Source organism: Neopelma chrysocephalum, unplaced genomic scaffold (genome assembly GCF_003984885.1).
Source record: "Neopelma chrysocephalum unplaced genomic scaffold, ASM398488v2 Primary Assembly neopelma1_102, whole genome shotgun sequence".
NCBI lineage: Eukaryota > Metazoa > Chordata > Aves > Passeriformes > Pipridae > Neopelma > Neopelma chrysocephalum.
In genome coordinates, this window is record NW_020897765.1 from 885,022 (window position 1) to 897,993 (window position 12,972).

General features: G+C 38.0%; 1 protein-coding gene across 1 annotated transcript; it reads left to right on the forward strand.

The window, feature by feature from the left end:
- The first annotated feature begins 28 nt into the window (after positions 1-28).
- Positions 29-11,766, forward strand: ENKUR (enkurin, TRPC channel interacting protein). Its single transcript, XM_027695580.1, is given in 6 exon segments — positions 29-101; positions 104-146; positions 4,411-4,556; positions 5,705-5,925; positions 7,717-7,863; positions 11,376-11,766. Coding segments are annotated over 6 exon segments (789 nt in total). The 5' UTR covers positions 29-43; the 3' UTR covers positions 11,550-11,766.
- The last annotated feature ends 1,206 nt before the right edge of the window (positions 11,767-12,972 follow it).

Consider the following 12,972-nt stretch of genomic DNA (forward strand, 5'->3'; position numbering starts at 1 on the left):
CGCATGCGCCGCCGACAGGTGGTGGCAGCGGCTCCGCCCCGTCATGGCGCCGTTACCCGGCAACGGTTTCTCTGGTAACGGACAACAGGAGCCAGCCCGGCCTGCCCGCAACCTCTCAGAGCCCAGAGCTCCCCAGAGAGACGGGAGCTACGTGTCCCAGTACCTCAGCGAGGCGGGCGCCCCTCGGGGAAGCGGGCGCTTCACCGCGCCCGGGGTCCCGCGGCTGGAGGATGGCGACGCAGAGCGCCCAGGAGGGTGCTTGTGACCCCCCGCCCCGGGCGGAGAAGCCCGTCAAACCCGCCGGGTACGTGGTTGTGACGGAGGCACTTGCCCGCGGGGAGGCTGGTTCTGTCAAGGCGATGCATTTAAAGACCCCAAACAGACTAGTTTTTGAATAGTTATTGCTCCTCCTAAGGCATCACTAGCTAACATCAGGAAGGACGTTGAGGTGCTGGAGTGTGTCCAGAGAAGGTGGCAAAGAGTCTGGAGCACAAGTCCTATGAGGAGCAGCTGAGGAAGCTGGGGGTGTTTAGCCTGGAGAAAAGGAGGCTCAGGGCAGACTTTATCACTCTCCACAACTGCCTGAAAGGAGGGTTTAGCCAGGTGGGGGTCGGCCTCTTCTCCCAAATCATGGGTAACAAGTGACAGGATGAGAGGGCATAGGCTTAAACTGCACCAGGGGAGGTTTAGGTTGAACATTAGGAAGAAATTTTTTGGTGATTAGACATTGGAATGGACTGCCCAGGGAGGTGATGGAGTCACCATCCCTCTATAGGTGTTTAAGGAAAGACTGGACGTGGCACTTAGTGCCATAGCCTAGTTGACATGATGGTGTTCAGTCATAGGTTGGACTCGATGATCTCAGAGGTTTTTTCCAACCCAATTGATTCTGTGGTTCTGTGATCTGAAGGTTTACAGCTTGCTCCATGAGCTGATGATTCCGTTTAGTGTCTTCAGTGTCATCTTGTTCACTGATAATTTACAAAGCACTCTTTATGCGCAGAGGAATCACGCGATGTCTTTGTTATTAGCACTTACAACAATTTCTCGGTAATCAGCTGAAAAGTTGGGCTTTTTAATTTATTTTTCTCAGTGCCCCACTTCCATACTTTCTGTGTGTCAGGTTGACACTGTTCTTCCTCTGACATTGTTTCTTTTGCTTCTCTTTCTCACCTCTTACCTTAAAAATATAGAAAAGGCCTTTTGCCAATAGTTAAGCAAATGTGTTAGGTTTTTTTGAAGTCCCTATTAATGTAAGAGAAAACTGTTACACCGTAGTAACACAGTTATCTGTTGTGCCAGGCACCCACCCAAACCACTCCTATCACTCCGCTCTGCAACTGGAACAGGGGAGTGAAAATATAATGAAGGGTTCGTGAGTTGAGATAAGGACCGGGAGAGATCACTCAGCAAATACTGTCAAGGGCAAAACAGACACAAATTCAGCACAGTAATTGAATTTCTTACTAACAAAATTGGAGCAGGATATTTTTCTTCTTCAGTATGTTATCACAGAGGCGTTACCACCATTCCTGATTGGCCCGGCCTTGGTCAGCGGTGGGTCTGTCCTGGAGCCGGCTGGCATCGGCTCTGCCGGACATGGAAGAAGCTTCTAGTAGGTTCTCACAGAAGCCGCCTCTGTATCCCGCCTGCTATCAAAACCTCACCACGCAAACCCAGTACATACACTGAGCATCTTTAGTAAAAGGTTAATGTAGGTCATAATTCAATAGCTTTGAAATTAGTAGAAGTATCAGTGATACTCATTAGAACAAAGATAGTTATCGCTTTTCAGGTAAAAGGATTTAGACTTTTGAGATTCCTAGTTCTGAATCTTCTCCATGTAGAAATAGATTTGTTTGCTTGTTTGCTTCCATTGTTAATGGACATATTTTTGGAGGTAGATACTTTTTACAGACAGAGGAAGGTGAAAGGACAGTATGGCAAAGCACACACACTAAATCCATTCTTGTCCTAATACCATTCAGGGATTTGAATACTCCATGACCATCAGATTCAGTTTAGGCAAGGGGATCCTTGGGTTGGATATAATCTGACTGAATCCCCTTCTGATCTCATTAACTTTTGTTGTCACCCCACTTCCTGCTTTGGTTTACAATGTGACAAATATCCAGCTGGTAACAACAGTGTAAAACCTTGTTAAGAGCATAATTTGACCAGTTTAAACTAATGCATACAAAATCTAGTCTTTTGTGGGTTTTCTGTTGTTTTCTTTTCACTCTCAGCTGATGAGTTACTGCTCATGAAATCACAGCAAGCATTCTCATTTTCCCCAACTTTGGTGTCCCAAGGTTACACTTAAGGAAAATGTATAGACTTCTTCTGTCTTCTTATAGATGTATTGTCATTTTTCTCCTTGTCAAATGATGAAGGATTAGATTCTGAAGTCTCCCATAACCATGTTTTCTTCCCTGCAACCCTCTCTGACCCTATGATATTGGTATGTGACATATTTAGCTACTTCCTTGGCCTGAAAAGTCACTGAAAAGAAACAACTGCCACATCACTTTGTCCAAAATAATGCCTATAGCTGTCTACAAAAGATATCTTTACCTTATGGCAGTATGTAATAAACTCAGTGTCTTCTCATTCATTTTCTCATTCCAAGTCTCTGTGAACTCCACTAGGTCAAACTCCTCATAAAGTCAGTGCTTTTTTCTCCTGTGTGCCTACAATGCCACTCCTAGCAAATGGTGAGGAATATAATTATTTATCAGCTTGATGGGTTTGTGCCTGTCTGTAGCTCTTAGCTGTGAATTTAACAGAAAAACTAAATAAAACCTCATTCCTTATTTAGAGGTATTTATGGAATTATGTGTACTCTTATGTACATAATCCTCTTTCTGATTTTGGAGACCAAATCTCCAAAACACAGAGCAACTCCACATTTTTAATCAAGTCCTCTAACATGTTATAATGTTATGATCATAAGTACAAATACATGCATTGGGCATTTGCAGCTCACGCACAAGAGCTTTCATCAGTGTTGCTACTATGATACACGTTCACTAGCCCAGTGTTTCATGGTTTCTTTCTTCTTATTTTTGTATTTCCATAAAATAGGTTGCACTATATGTAATATATAGAAATATAACAATATATATAAAATATAATAATATATAATACAATATAACATAATTATATAAAATATATACATATTATATATGTTATATGTAAAATATTTGCACTTGCAGCAAACGTGGGTAGAGCCCTTCCCAAATCTTCGTTCGCGAAGCCTAGCCATGGGATGGATGTAAAATATATGGGAAGGGGGTTCCTTACCTGAAAATGTGGTATAGTTTTTTCATAAACATGTTTTTTTCTGTAAAAGAAGAGCAGATTTTCATCAGCTTTGGTCTACCATAAATTATTATGACATGTTTCCTAAAGATGGACTGATTTTAGAAGGTACAGTGAGGTAGCCTTCGCTTCAGGAGCAAGGAGTTCTGCTCCCTCAGGCAAACATCTGTGCCAGCTCAGTCCTTCAGATAGAGGCAAGATGTTGCTAATCAGCTAATGATCAGCATTTGGCTTCTTTTGCAGATTTTGATTAAAGCAGAAGTAGCAATGCCATATGCACCATTAGACCAAAACAGTCGTGTGTGCATACCAGATGCATACAGCTTTTCACGTCTGATTTTCACATAAGCTGTTCCAGTGCCAAACCCACCACTGATTACAATTGTTCAGGATAGTAGTTTGGATCTGTGCAATATAAGAAATATATAGTGTGCTGTGCTATTTTGGAGCAGTGACCCACCTCATCTAATCTCTCATAATAGTCTGTAACAGATGGTTCAACAGGAACATTGAGACAGTGATACAGTGGACAGTAATAAGAAAAAAATTATGATCCAAGACATTCTGTCCAATTCTTAACTGTATTTGACATCTTTTCTCAAGCATAAACCACAGACTCATAGAATCACAGAAAATGCTGAATTGGAAGGGACCCATCAGGATCATCAAGTCCAGCTCCTGGCCCTGCACAGGACACCCCAAGAATCACACCATGTGCCATAATGAATTCATGCAACCACTACTCAAAGCAGTTTATTTCCAAAATTCAGGTTTTGTTGAGTTTCAAAATCTCTGTGTTCAGTATTTATATTTGGGAGCCATTTCCCAAAGTGTGATAATATTGACCTTAAAGACACAAGAGCAGAAGAAAGAAGCAAGCTAACTTCAGAACCAGAAAACCCATTTGTCAGTGCAGTACTGGGTTTAGCCTTAGCATGGAGGTTGTGTGAATGATGGCCTTTATTTGGGAGAGAGCACAAAAAAACCCAGCTTAGGCTTTTGCCATGAACTACAGAAAAAAATGTATATTCTTTTAAGTATTTTGAATACTTTTTCTGACCCTTAACTTCTTTATTTTTAACCTCTAAGGTTTATAGCCAAATTGAGAACATTTGTGAAACATGAAGCACAGAAAAATAAATCTCAGTGGAAAACTATGGGGCCAGCAAAAGTTGCAGTGCCATCTCCAAATGATTTCCTGCAGAAACATTCAAAGGAACCCAAGCTAGCACCAAGTAAGTGTAGACAGGAAATGCATGCAATGAAATGTATTTTTTTAAAATAGCGAGTTAAGCCTGTGTGTCCTACAGTACGAAGTTATGGCAAGCTATTGGGTTGTAAAAACAAACCTCAAGAAAGTACTGCTTCGTGGGGTCAGTATCAGGAAACCAGCTGTTGTAGGAATGAGCTCTGTCACTTGTGACATTACACTTATTTTCTGTCAAAAATGAACATGAACTCAGACAACTTCAATCAAATCATTATCTCTGACAATGACCATGTATTAGTTATGTCTAGTGGGAAATATGGTGGGAAATATTGTCTTTTATCGCTCACTGAAAGTGAGACTACTCAGGAGACTACTGAATTTCTGTTGGTGCCTTGGAGAAAGGATTACACTAAAATGGAGAAGTTTCTATATTCTCTGGAAAAAGGTTTGTGAGAAGTTGTTTGCAATGGTTGGGGAGCAGCGAGAGCAGGGCTCTTCCCTAAGGAGAGATGAGCCCAACATTGAGGGCAACCACAATGCAGGCTGGGCAAAGACCTCAGCAAGGGGTTGCAGTCCACCATGCCAGAGGCAGGAAGGCAGAGTGGGGTGGTGAAGAAAGTCTGTCCTGACAGTGGCCCCGTGACCATCAGGCAAAATAGGGTAACAGGCCAGGTCCCTCCACTGATTCCACATAACTTTCAGGACTAGGACTAGAGGCAGGCATGGCTGAGACAGTTCAGCCAGGCACTGACAGCACAAGGCTGAGCTGAAATGGGGTTCCTGAGCCCAAGGGTGGATGCCCCAGGTGAGACTGGATGGGGCTGCTATTACCTAAGGGCCCTGACAACGAGCATCTCTACTAAAAGTAGTTATAATTACATTTGAAAAGAGTCCTGTACTGCAGCAGTTGAGAGGAAATGAGTGACATATTATAAAGAAAACCTATCTGAAACAACATAGTATTTCCTAGGTTATAAAACTTCTGTTAGGCCAAACAAGCATACTTATTTTCATCACAGTTCATTGAGAGTCAATTCTTTCATTGTAGATACTGCTGGGTTCTACTTTTATGTAATTCTGTACATAGTTATTTTATTTTGAAAAATGTAATAACATTAAGTTGCAAAGTTCCTCATGGTTATTGCTGAGAATGTTTACATGCTCTATTCACAGGAAAAAAAGAACAGGATGGTAAGAAATTGCCTGCATTATCAGTGCCACGGAGGACATATCGCCCAGTTATTAGGATTAAAAAGAATTTTATAAATAGAAATGCACTTGCTGTTATCAGAGGGGTGCCTAAAAAGCCTCGACATTTTTGTGTTGATTCAAGACAGGGAGATAAATATCTCCTTGAACCTTCAGGACTTGTACCAAAATACATTAAAAAAAAGGTAAGTTTTATTAAGTTATAGTGGAAATACTATTAGCAATGCATATTTTAGGTTCACTATTGCATTCTCCTGTGAAATGTTTATGGTTCTTTTTGAGATGTTTAGATCCACTGCTGTTTGTGGTAGAGCTTTTAAATTCATCAAGAAGAAGTCACTGACACTAGAATTGTGCCTTGCCTTTGCTCTGCATTCATCTGGTTATGGTGTCAGCCAAAAAATTGGCAGAATGATGTTGCTAAAGCAATAGCATGTGTGTTGCATTGGGAACCTGGGGAGTATCTAATGGGGAAACAAGTGGAATTCTGTGATGAATGACTGTTGGCTCTTCAGGAAAGACAGGCAGGGAAGAAGAGGGGAAGGTTGCCCGTTGACTGAAGAAGCTGTTCAAATATATGGAGCTCTTCTATGGAATTGACAATAGGTTGGTTGAGCTCATGGGTCAGGATCAGAGGAAAGGCCAGCGAGTGTTAAAAGCGTATTTGTTATGGAACGCCTAATAAGGTGAGGAACTGGATGAAATCCCTTTGAGCAACTTGAGGAAGTCTTCAGATCACAGTGCAGCTTATGGAAGACTTTATGTTCCTTGATACCTGCTGAAAGGACAACACAGTGGGATGAAAGAAATCTAGAAAGGTTCCTGTAGCATGTCAGCAACAGCTTGCTAACACAGATGGTGGATGAGCCAACCAGTGGTCATGCTCTTCTGGTTCTGCCACTTACATATGAGAAAAATTGGTCAGGGGTATGATAATCAGTTATAGTCTGGGTTGCAAAGGCCATGTAATAGTTCAAGGTCCCTTCCTCCTCAGGGAGGTGGGTAGTGTACAGACCCTGTACTTCAGGAGAGCAAACAGCAGCCTATTCAAGGAACTGGTAAGTTGGACCCCATGTGAGACAGCTCTGGAAAGTAAAGAAGCTTGAAGAGAGCTGACATGCCTTTAAGGACAACCTCCTCCAAGCACAGGAAAAGTCCATTCTGCTACTCAGAAAACAAGATATATCAAGAATCTGGCTTATCTAAACAGGTAACTCATGACAGAGAATTATGCAAAAAGAGATAACATATGACATAGCTCCTGACAAAAAAGATGCAAAAAAGGACCTGAAGTCCTTGCAGTACCTTTGCATGGCTAAATATATATATAAACAATGCTAAAAGATTTGTGAATCCCTTAGCATTTAGTAGTAGTTTCATTTTACAAAGATTAAGGCAAAATAGATGTGTTTCCCCAAGACCATCTGGGATATTCAGAAGGTATTTTTTCCTCACAGAAACAATTCTGTCACATCCAGTATGGGATAGTTTATCCTTCTTAACTAGTCCAATTTTTGTGTATGTGTGAACACTGTTCACTCTCTTCTGTGGCATGCAATATTCAACAAAAATTACAATACAGGAAGAACTTTTCAAAGAAAGTCTCTTAAGGAATGTGTTTCCAATCATGGAATCTGACACCATATAAAAACGTAAAATAGCTCACTGTCATTAATAGATTTCAAAATCCTCACTCAACCATCAGTTCTTATGAACAGACGTTTTAGCTTCTGCATTCTGTTGTCTGCCAAGGTTGTAAAAAGAAATTGAAGGGAATTGTTTATACATTTTACTCAGGCTACAAAGACAATCATGTTTGATACTTTTAAGAACACAGTGATTTAAGATTTTAGTGCTCAGCAGCACAAATTGTCATTTCAAGCTATTTTTGCAAATGTAATATACTATGAATGACAGGTATCTCTTTGTTTCCTTCTTAAAAGCACATATAAGGAACATCTTCCTTACCCTTACAGGATTATGGTGTTACACCAAAATACGTAACAAAGAGAAATGAAGAAATTAAGAGAGAGGAGGAAGAATATGAGGCCAGTGTTGTGGAACAGCTCAAGAAGAGAACCTTGAAACAGCTATCTGATGAAGAAAAGACAAGTCTTCTGCAGGTGCATATTTTGATTTAGTGTAATTAGTAATATGTACAAAAAATTAAATAAGGCAGTGTAAGTCCATAAAAATAATAAAAGTATACTGGAATTTTTTTAAGTGAGACAGATGAGTTAGCTACTTTTTCACTAGATGGAGCTGTAGAACAGTTGTAAAAAACTGAAAGGAGCTGATCCAGCTACAGTTTTAATGCCATTTTCAATTCTGTTTGATTTCTATCCCCCTTAATGACTTGGAATTTCAGTGAAACTTCAAAGTGCAGAAAATAACCTATATGGATTTAGTGAGAGTTAATCATGCAAAAATACATTTCTTTTCCCTGCACAGAATATTGTCCCTTTTATTGGCAGTTTCTATCTTGACATTGTGACCTTACTGCCTAAAACATAAGGTCACACTTTAAAATGTGGCAAAAAAAAAAAAAAGAAAACAGAACTAAATTGCAATATAGTTGTAGAATTATGACAGAAAAATTTGTATTTTGTCAAGCTGTTTTGGATACTGTCTTTCATCCAGTTTTGATTGAACAAGATTTTCTAAAGAGAAAGAATACCATGAAAGAAATAGAGTGTAAAAGAGACATTTTAAAAGTATATCCCACCCTTGAACTGGAATTTTTCCTGGCCACTTTTTAGCCAAATTTCCCATGAAAATGAAGCCTACATTACTGTGATATCTGTTTATCAGTCTGTCCCTTAATAACTTGCTCTTAGCATCCACCTGAAACAAATTAGTAGATGGATGGACAGCTTTGAGATGCTGAATTCCCACAAGAAAAAAAAATCCAGCAGAATATCTAGAGAGAAAACAGTGTCTAACTCCCTTGCAAAGATGAACTGGTTAATTGGCAAGGTCTGAATTGACCAGCACAATGGTGTCTCTTGCTTGTACAGCAAACAGTAGAAGCTGGGAAGGAGTATGGGAGAGGTGAGGGTATTGCATTGAGAGCAATAAAGAACAGAACAGCAAGGGTGAAGATTAAGATATTTTTATGTTGGGAAAGGCATGGGATAAGCTGATAGTCCAACAAGTTAACTATGCAACAAAAATATGTGCAAAAAGGCATGTGAGTTCAGCTGCTCACAGCTCTGCATTTAGTTTGATTAAAATTATGTTCTACATTTTTAAAACACAGTAATGCACTAAAATATTTTTTAATATAAAAGTTTTTAGACTGCTTTTATTAACTCAGTATTTTGTACTTTTTTTTTTTCCAAAACATTTGCTCTTTCATGGGCTTACTTATACTGTTATATTGTCAGCAGGAATTAGTATCCCCAGGGTATGTGGCTTCTACCCAGTGCTCAGCTGTAGACATATGGGAATTCCTGTCTTTTAAAATAATTGACATTGCTAGTGAACACATGTGCACTATCTGATTTGAAAGAATACGTGGCAATAGATGCCTGAGACCAAAGTCAAGCCTCGTGACCTTAAAATAATAAAGGGAAATAATTTGTGCCAACATTTTTTGAACTCTCCATTATGCTTACTTTGGTTGAGATTTTATGAGAATAAAAGAGAATATTGATAAATGCAGTACATATTTCTCACTGATCCAGCACGTATTAGAATTTTATAGAGAGAGAGCTGGATATTCAGTTTGTGATCTAGCCCATAGCAATAGTGGTCAGCATATTACATTGCTGTTGGAGGAGCTGTGAAGATTTTTATAGAGAGAGTCTTGATTTGCTTTTGATCTCTCCACTCTGTAGGGATAGAGCAAATTGTGATGAGTGCATGCTCTAATATTTTAAAATTCACTGTTTTTTTTAATGATTTCCAAACTAGTTTTTACTAATGTACACAAAGAAGAATTATTTAAAAGAAGTCACGAATCACTCTTCTATGAAAGTTTTTTGTAAAAATGATACTTATTTTCATGATAATATATTTGTAAACTGTACCTGATGCCTGGTAGTTTATAAGCTTTATTAAAGTACTTTACAGCCTTGGATTGCAAAGACAAGTATCATTACAGGACAGTAAATAAATATTCTTATTGCTCTATGTTTCCCATGTCATGGTAGGGTTTTTAAATTTATGTAGATATTTTTATATGAAGATTGTTGGAATAACTTTTATAAACACTTAGATGCTTAATATGAATATGCAAAAAGCATGAATTGCCATGCAATAAATACAGTGGTTTGAATCCGTAAACTATTTGTTCATATTAAGAATTATGTTTTTCTTAGTGTTGGCAGAGAGAGTTCATTTTTTTCCGTTAAATCAATTCCTACAGTCGACAAAATCAGACAAGCTTTTAAGCACAAGAGCCCTTGAGTTCTGAAATAGAAACAACAATCTTCAAAGCTAAATCTGTATTAAGAATAAACTCTCTAAATTTAACTTCAGTATCTTCATCAATTAGCCAGTCAGTGAGAAAAACTGCTTAATAATAACAGAGGACATGAGGCTGGAAATCATAATGTGCCATACAATCAGTGTGCTGGCTGAATCCAGTTTCAGTTATGGAAGAGAGTTGAAAACTTTAGTTCCCAAGAGAGTAACTTCAGTTCTTCATTTTTGAAGATACTTTGTGATATCCTCTAAGGTGACAGAACTGAGAACCAAATACATTTTGAAGAAGTGTTTTCTCATTGACAGCTATATTGTGTTATTTTTTGATTGCTGTCTCAGTTGCTTGTTAGGTGTGATTATTAAGTTCACCCATACAGTTTTCCTGAGGACATTTGATGCACTGAATAAACTCTACTAAATCCTCATGTATTCGTGGATAGGATGTGCAGATTTTGATTATACTTTTGAGGAGAGAAAGTAAGAGCAGTTGCTGCAGTAATTGTGAGGATGTAAAGACAAGATTTAAATTTTATTTTTCTACCACAGTCTGGTTCCATTCAGCATATATTGCTGGATAAAAGTTTGTCTCTGGTGTTGAATTAACAGGTTTATGAGTAAATTTTGGATTATAGCACTTTAGTTTATTTTTAGGCAGGGTTTAATCTCAGAGTTTTATATATGGAGGATACAGTTTGCTTTATCTAGTAAGGTAATTCTTGGCACAGCAGCATTCAAAAAAGGTAGCACTGAGTACTTACTGAAATTACTGTTGATAGGGTCAGTGACAGCTGGGGGTTTTAGTCCAAATGATAAATAAATTGCCTATAGATGTTATTGTAAATGTAGATTAGAAACGGAATGCAATTCTTTAGAATTTTTTCAGAGTAGTGTACAGAAGCTAAAATATTGTGGGACCATTTTGGTGTCCATGGTCTGAGAAAAGTCTCAGTTACAGAAAATCAAGCTGGGGGTCAGATGACCTGAAACTGCTGCTGAATTTTGACTGGAGTTCCAAGTATTGAACTTTTAAGGATTTAATTAATTTTGTCCAATTAAGATGATGACACATTATTCATATACTTATCTGTTATTTTTACATTGCAGTGACACCAAATGCAATATTAATGAAAAGGTAAAGTCATTTATGTATATATTGTTCTTACTTTAAGTTTTTCTCATATATTTCCTTTTTGTGTAATGGCACCAGGGGCTGAAAAAGAACTGGGAGGAAACAAATCGTGAATTTCAGTGTCTTCCAGTACTGACAGACACCAGGTACAAGAAGATGCATAAAGCAGAGGTGGAAATGAAGTTGAAACAACTGGAGCATGACATAGAAGCACTCGAGAAGCACAAATGGGTCTACATTGCAAATGAGTAAGGACTGTTGTTCAGATATTGCCTCTTTCCTCCTTGTTTTCTATCCCTACATCTCCAAGAAGTGCCTCCCTAAATTCTCAGAGGAAACTGTTACCATCAACTATTCAGAAGCTAATATTCAACTAATATAAGTATGTAGCTTCTTTAAAAAGTTGTTACATATAGCTGTCATCTGTACAATTCACAAAATGTTTGGAAATAAAATTCGTAACTAAACTTTTGGTGTAAATCATGAATTTGTTATTCTTTGTAATTTTTACTAGCTGCTAAGATTTCTATAAACATAATACAAAAACATATAAAACCCTGTTTCATATGTTTGGAGCACATCTTTCCTTGCATAGCCAAAACAAAGGGAAATAATTGGCTGCTGAAGACAGCTTGGTAAATATAACTTCAGGATGGGATCGCTTCTGGACTACATATTAAAGAGCTGTTGTGCTTTATTTAAAAGCTTGAGTGATTGTATTTCTAAGCAGCTTGGCTTCTGTAAAATATTTTGTGTACTCATTTTTTGTTACCAAAACCAATTTTTAATGTGGAAGCCTATAATAACATAGACTTCACACAATACAGATACCACATGTAGCTTGCTGTGTGTTTTTACAAGTAAAGAATTCTGTAATACTGTAGTAAATCTAAAACCAAATTAGAAAAATGTGTTTTGATTGAAATTATATGTGTACTGTTAGAAGGAAAGCAATATACTAGCATCAGAGTCAAGACTTAGGCAGAAATTATAACAGCACACTATTGCAATTGTTTGCATAGAAGGAAAAAATGTTTTTCTTTCCTACTGCTTAACCTTTTCTTCATAGAACCATAGGTATTGTTTGGGTTAGAAAAGACCTTTTTCAGCCTTTCAGAATACAGCCTTTTCTGTATGGTATCAATCACTACACCAGCAGCTGTTGTGACATCATAGTATCTTACATCAGCAGAGGATGAAGTAAAAAATCTGAAATTAACTATGATAAGCCAGATTTTCATGTACATTAAGTTCCTTTCCTAAATTTGTGAGGGAATGGCTTTGAAGACTTCACAGTGATTCTAGGCTCTATTTCTTATGCATCTTATACTTGTCTATGACGTGTACTAGGAAAGTGTGGGTGAGCAGGAATGTGTATTTTGTTCTCTGTAACTTATTTTGTTCTCTGTAAGTTATTGTTAAGCAATCATGTTCATTTTCAAAGGATATAAGCTGGAAGAAAGCTGCAGATTTGTAAAATATGAATTTAATTTACTTTTTACTCAAAAGAATGACTTGCACTGTATATTTTAAGAAAACCACACCAATTATTAACACTTAATAACATGTCACATTATCTCCTAGTGAAGATGCTGTTCTTAAGAAATGCAATACAATCAAACAAGGCTGTTTCTTCTGGCTTAAAATATAAAACAGGACTTGACTCCAAAACAGC